Source organism: Oxyura jamaicensis, chromosome Z (assembly GCF_011077185.1).
Source record: "Oxyura jamaicensis isolate SHBP4307 breed ruddy duck chromosome Z, BPBGC_Ojam_1.0, whole genome shotgun sequence".
NCBI lineage: Eukaryota > Metazoa > Chordata > Aves > Anseriformes > Anatidae > Oxyura > Oxyura jamaicensis.
The window spans coordinates 74,925,742-74,932,815 of NC_048926.1; the positions used below are offsets into that span (position 1 = coordinate 74,925,742).

Sequence of the window (7,074 nt, forward strand, 5' to 3'; positions counted from 1 at the left end):
TTTTTTTTTTTTTTTTTTTTTTTTTTTTTTTTTTTTTCACAGTATGTAAGTGATCAGCTTCTCTAACAAAAGGCAAGGGGTTAATTGACCCTTTATTAAAGACTGCTTTCCTTCAAAATGTGAGTGAAGTGGGAATTAGCATAAAAATAGAGTTGTAAACCAGTGGCATTCAACCAGCATTGCAGGAGCCCTTTTTATTTTCCAGTTCTTCCTACTTCCCGGGGCTGTACAAATCTGTGCATGGACACATTCAATTCCATATATAAGCTCTCCAGCCTTGGGTTAGTTAGCATATGACCTTCTATGGTTAAATCAAAAGTGAGGATATGTTCTAGAAGAAACATGTCCATGCACAGAAAGAAAAAGGAGAAAGGAAGGGAAGGGAGAAAGGAAAAGGGAAAAGAGAGAAAGGAGAGGGAGAAAGGAAAAGACAGAATAGTGAGAAGAGGCAGCAGTCTTGTCTCTCTGTACAGGAAGACTTTTCTGTGCATCATGAAGAAGGGGCCTGAGGTTAAGAGGTGCAAATATAGACATGAAATAGAGAAGGGGGGGCAGGTAGGAGTCAGGACCAGAAATGATCATTGAGTGATCTACGTGAAATGGGCTGTCCCTTCATGGTCCCTGCATTTCACCCCTGTGCTGTTCCCTGGGCCAGACAAGCCCATGCCTCCACACAGACACACTTAAAGAATTCCCCTCCACACCCAACATACCAGCTCTCCCAGTGAAGGGCCTTTCTTGCACACTCCATATTACACATGCTAAATACTTTATTGTACTAGATACAACCTCTAAACATTTACAGTAAGTGCACTTAATAGCAAAATTGTTTGCCAAATCTCATTGGCTCTCTCCATACTTGTGAGTTATGAGCACAGTTTTGTTTAAACAGGAAATCAAATGAACAGATTCCTGAGTCTCCCACATATACTTCTGGTTCTCAGAAGTTTATCATAGGTGAGGGGGAACATTTTGTGGAGGCTCTTGTTAAAACACTGGCAGCTTATCAATGGGTTGGATTTCCTTACACTACAGAAGACAGCAGAATAGATTAATATCCTTTTATATTTTTGTATCTACCTTTTCTTTTCTCGTTGGTGTACTTAGAAAGCTGGAGCTGACTGAATAACTCTCTGGAAATCCTTCAAGTGGAGAAAATGGAAGGAAAGAGAAGGGCACCTTTTCTTGAGGAGGCATGGCTGGAAGGGGGTGAGAGTTTGGACACTTGAAGTTGTCTTGTGGAAATGGTCTTTCCAATCAAGCTTCCAAATCAAGCCTGGGTAATCTGGCCCCCCAGACCCATGAGACTGCAGCTGCAAAAACCCTCCAAGGACATTAATCAGTGTATAGCTGAGACCGGCTGCTATCTGGAAGAAGTGATGGGAAAGAACATTATGGATAGACTTGCACTGTAACTGCGAGGGTACAGCAATGCTTTCCATGGTCTCGTCTCTTCTCCATGGAAGAATTCCCTGTCTTCTTCACTTGCAGATTTGGGATTAAGCAAATGAGCCAGCCCTTAATACTAGCTGTGTCTAACCCAAGTGGCAGTTATCTTTCTTTAATAACATTTTACTTAAGGGTGATGCATTCCTACTGAAATAGGAAGCCTATAGCATGCTAGTGTAGGGTTCCAGATTTGGGGCCTTCCTATTCTGTCAGTTTTCATTCTGATTTATCAGTGCTAACTAGAGAACTTGCAAATTGTTGTGCAGACAAGCACCTTAAAAAGACCATGAAAGAGAAGGTCATATTTGAGTTCTGGCACTGCTGCAGCACCTGGGAAAATAAGCCAGTTGGTTCAGGCTGGCCTCTGATATCCTCTGCCCATTTCAGGGACCCAAAGGATGCAGGGTTATTTTTCCTAGCTCTGCTTTGGCATCATCCTCTTTCCCCATAAGTGAAAGACAGAATAGGAGTGTCTGCAGGAAAGCCTCTACAGCTGGTGGTACCCTCTTCAAAGCCACTTGGGGAGAACAAGTTTATTTTAAAACTCATGGTTTTAGTCTGTAGGCATCTACCTGCAGTGAAGACAGACAGAGCTAGTGGTGGCAGCATCACAGAGAGAAAATCCAGCTGGCTTTATACTAATTAAGCCTGATACCTGATAGAATACTACTGGGGCAATGGGATGGTCAGAAGAAGCTGTAAAACCTGCTGGCTTGAGCTTCCCAAGACATGCTGCACCTGGGGGCTGGGCTGGCCTGACCCACAAAGGTACAGCCCAAAAGACGTACTCCTTGGAGTGAACCGAGAAGTTTAATCTCAATGCTATACAGGGAGCAATTTCTGCTGATATTGGCAAGGCACTTTGAGAGGAAAACAGAAGTAAGTCACAAAAATATTTCTTCCCTCCTTGACACCCAAAATACTCAGGTGTAGCTTGCACCACAAACATATATAGGATGCTTGGCCTTTCTTTTTCACCAAGTGACCTAAGGCAAGCCTATGCTGCCAGCTTTTTAAAGCAATGCCATAGTGTTGAGTTGTTGGGAAAGACAAAGTAAAAACAAAACAAAACAAAGTAAAACAACAGCAACAAAAACAAAAACAAAAAACACTACCAGCCAACCAAACCAAACCAAACAAAACTCACAGTGGTTGGTCTTGGGTCAACTATTTAAAAAACCCTGCTTCTGGTGCATTATGGACAGGAATGCTTGGTTTTAGGAAACACTGAAAAAGCTCTTTACTGGCCTGCCATTTCTCCTTGTGTCATTTATGTGCCCAGCCTTCAGCATCCCAGTCAGCAGCCAGCCTGAAGCCATAGAGAGATCCCAAAGAACAAGAAATGCACTGTGTTAAACAAATAATATGTTTTCAACTTTTCATGTAAACAACTCTGTGGACCAGTGCATCACCCAGCCTCTAATGTCAAATGTGATTATAATTTTAGTTAATAATCCCTCATTCAAGGGCAATCTTTTCTATTACTTTCCATACTTGTGCTGCCCCTAAATAAATGAAGTAGGAAAAATACATTTTATTTGATCTGCAGGTGACTTCATCAGCCATTTTGCTACAAATACGCAGCTCCCACTGCTACAATTGCTGAAACAAACACCATTAAATTTGAACTTCAAGCGGATTTACTTGGACCAGAGGCAGCCAGCAACAGAAGAATTTTAATGACTGTGGGAGGGTCGCTGGTATTTTAAGAAGTCTTCTAAAACCTTTTGTAGGATTTGAGATAAGAAAAAAAAGTGGAGCAATTTTTTCCCCTAAGTACTTCACACCATGTTTTCACATAGCAGAAATGAGTTCTACATCTGCATAATGAATGTGGAAAATTCTGAATGGAGAAGTAAAAGATAAAAAAATCTGAGACAAAACCAAGTGGCATGGGAGCCACTCTAAAGAAGAGAGCAAAAGTATTCTTCTGTTCCAAGCTCTTGATTTTATTCTCTTTGCTCACAGCAGCTTTAATTTCATTAGCTTGCAAAGAAACACTCAGTCCACAGATCAGATTTCTCAAGGATATAGGGAGATCACGTCAATAAATCAAAGCACTAATTAAGTCTTTAAACAGCAGCCACATGCTCAGTTAGTTCCTCTAGTGGAATCTTAGAAGCAACTTTTGCATCCTGTTGCCTTTGATCTAAAGCATTGCACTTCACCTTCTAGAAGAAAAAGCCCCCTGCTGCCAGAAGTGCTCCCGGATTAATCTACCCCATAGTTGAAATTTAACTGCTATTAGGAGTTCGAAAGGTCCAGCTTCTTGAATTGTCGAGTGCCTCCTTGGAGAACGTCTGATCAATGTACCTGGGCAGCACCTGCCAACTGTTGCAATGATAATGAGAACACAAGAGCCTCCTTGGGCATCCGTCTTCACATCGGGGTTCCTGAACCCATCAGCATGTCATGAATGATCACTCTCCCCATTAAATTATTCACCCACTGCTTCTCCGAAACCTCCGTGCACTTCCAGCTCAGAAAACTGGGGTGAATGAAACACTGCTATTTCTTAACATCACCCTCCCAACTTATCCAGGATAGACTCTGTGAAGAACATGCAAACAGCAGTTAAAAGGACACTAGGAAAAGGAAGACTACCCCCAAAATAAAGTGTATATGATGCTCCTCTTTTGTGAGGAAGTGGGAGACAGGAAAAAGTGCTCTCCCTGGGTTCAGGGAAGAAAGTGACTCGGAGCACTTTTTACATAAGAAAAAATAATAAAAAAGTATTTGTGAGATGTCCTCTCTCTTTGGAGGCACTCTTACTCTCTCCTTTCTTCTGCTTACCTGCACTAGCTCAGCCATTGTGCAGGCACCAAGAAACATTATGAGTGGCTTTGCAAGCAGATGCTTTTACTTGAAAAAGTTCATACAGCCTTTTCTCTTTCTCACTACAGTCATGTGAATAAAACACAAATCCACCTTTAGATTCACTTGCTTTTAAACACAATCAGATAAAGACCTCTGCTTTGTCCAAAGGAAGTGCAACATTTGATACCTTGATCGGACGGCAGGTAATGCTTCATTTATCCCCTCTTCCCACTCCTCCTTCCACAGTGTCTGTACAAATTTGGCTTAACAGTACAAGTGAATTTCAGTTTTACTGAAGGCAGTGGCAAAACTCTCACTGTGTTTAGTGGGGACAGGTTTTGCTCACTTGCTGTTTTTCCCTCTCTCAGCAAGGAACTGCCTTTTCTGAGCAACTTTTTCCCATGATTTTAAACAGAGATGCTAAAAACTCTGCTTTGACTTGAGCTGACCCTCTCATTTCCATTTCTTCCCTGCCCACACGGGAGAATATAATCTCTTATGTTACATTCCAATACATTACATTAACCTCACACTTTTTTTTTTTTTTTTTTTTTTTTTTTGCTATAGAGACATTACTATAAGGAAAACGGTCTTAGAAGTTTACCATTGATATATTTTACATTGTTAGGAGAACACACAGTTTCCCAGAGGAAGGTCCCAAGTTCTTTGTCTGCAAGATCCCATCTTTGCTCATGTTTGTTCCCATCAAGAAATTTTGATTAACATCACTGATTCTTGGGAATTGAAATTCACATTAATGGTATTTCTCTTTGAAACAGCTACATATGAAAATATCCATCTGTCAGCTTAGCTTTTCATAATGATGTGCATATGTGACTATTATATACAGAATGGTTCAGTCATTTGCAATAGACTACTACATATTTGGTCTTGACTTTGCAAAATAAAATTGTACCTTCATTCTTAGCAGTCCACTGCTTTTGAAATGCAGGGTAAATAATTTAGGAGATACCCTACAAACATTTCTCAGTGCAAAACACAGAAGTTGCTGTGTTTCTAATTAGAAGGAAAGATTTTTAAGGAGTATATATTTTTTTCATGTTAAAAATCCCACTTCTTTCCATCATGAACAAGAAAAGCATTCTAACAGCAAAATTTTATTTTTATTTTTTTTAAACTTACCAACATGACTGTAGCCCTTTAAGAGCCCTGAAGATGTGTCCTACTTTAAGAACTTGACCCTGAAAAACTTGGGACCCCTCACACGTTACACATTTCATACCACACTTCAAAGAAGAACATTAAATACCTTGTGACTAGAGTATTGTTTATTTCATAATCTAAACAAACACTGGAATACAGTCTATGCTTTTCTACTTTCCTGCAGACTTTACAACGAGTTTTTTTTTTTTTTTTCTTCCCATAATCAAAACAATCTGCATACACACAGAACATGCATGCTCTCTAACACCAGTAACGACGGTAAGAAGAGTCAGTTTCCATCATCTTCCTGTTGCCTGTATTAGAAAAAATACTTTTGTTTTTACTGTAGTTACGGCAGTGTGGCTAAGGATATGAAGACTAGAGCACAGTTTTACTCCCTGCAGAGAAAATGTTCATCAAAAGCATGCTGATGGTGATAAATATTACATGTCTATTAAATGAAAGGCATACTTTTATCCCCTTTACTCCCTTTTTAAAAAGACTAAGTGGCTACATGTAAATGCAGTGAAGCAGGTATAAGCTTAATTAATCAGAGTTGGTTCAGACTGGCACCAAGACGCCGCGAGGGCCGATGAAGTCTCAGCGAGGCTTCCCAGGGGTGAGTGTGGCTGCAAGGCTTCTTCTTCCCACCTTCTGTGAACAGAAGGCAAAGGCCTGGCAGCACGGCCGGTCCCGGCACCAGCTGCTGTGCTGGGCTGCCTGGAAGAGAAGCACTCGTAGTCCATTAGTGTTTGAGAAAAAAACAAAAAAACCTTTACGAGTGGGTTACCTCCCCGGAGCAGCTTCATCAGCCATGCAGCTGGCTGGTGGGGGGCTTTACACCACCGAGTGGTCATTGCTGTGGACACCGGCCAGGATGGTGTGGTTGAGCGAGGACGCTGAGCGGTCCGAGCCTTCGGTGGGGCCGTTGGTGTTGTCGCTGCGCTGGCAGCAGAGAATCTGCTTGAAGGTTGCGCTCATCTCCTTGTCCCGGTAGGAGTAGATGATGGGGTTCATGGCGGAGTTGAACTCAGCCAGGAGCAGGAAGAACTTCTCATAGGCCAGGACGTTGCACTGTGGGCAGCAGACGTCAAGGAGCAGCAAGACTAATCCTGGGGTCCAGCAGATTATGAAAGCACCTGGTGAGGAAAAGAGGAGATGACACACAACAAAACCCATAGATATACCAACGTGCTGGCACTGGTCACAACACCACAAGAACCATCCAGCTGGAAGTGGTGGTGTTTAGTTTTCTTATTCAAGGGTATCTTTCCCACACTATTTCTTCATTGACCTGATGAGACGGCTGCCTTTCAGAGACCCGTGAACAGCTATGGGCAGCACATCAAAAGAGCAAGGCGCTCCCCCCCCCACACTCATGGTTTTAAATGTTCTCCACTTGGCACATATGCCTGCATTTAAAGTTGATGATGAGGAACATTTTCCCCTTCAGTTAGAGACCTCTGACTAATCAATCCCTTGATCAGGAGAAACAATGCTGTAATTTACTTCTTGAACCAGTAACAACAAAGGAAACCTTTCTGTGAGAGCTGTGACTGAAGCATCAGTAATAGAGAAAAAGTGGTGCAGGCAGCAATTCTCAAGAAAAAAAAAAAAAAAAAAAAAAAAAAAAAAAAAAAAAAA

At 41.6% G+C, this 7,074-nt stretch overlaps 1 protein-coding gene across 3 annotated transcripts in view; it reads right to left on the bottom strand.

The window, feature by feature from the left end:
- Positions 1 to 3,382: 3,382 nt before the first annotated feature.
- The window catches only part of LPAR1 (lysophosphatidic acid receptor 1), a 71,946-nt gene continuing 68,254 nt past the window's right edge, over positions 3,383 to 7,074 (bottom strand). Inside the window, exons 4-5 of one of the 3 annotated variants that reach the window (XR_004746156.1) lie at positions 6,204 to 6,569; positions 3,383 to 6,150 (exon numbers count right to left, since the gene is read on the bottom strand). Coding sequence is in view for 2 of the 3 variants with exons in the window: in XM_035309890.1 (XP_035165781.1) it covers positions 6,268 to 6,569 (302 nt within the window). In the remaining variant the exon portion in view is untranslated. Of the gene's footprint in view, positions 6,570 to 7,074 lie in introns of all 3 variants that reach the window. The other 2 variants (XM_035309890.1, XM_035309888.1) reach the window with 2 other exon arrangements.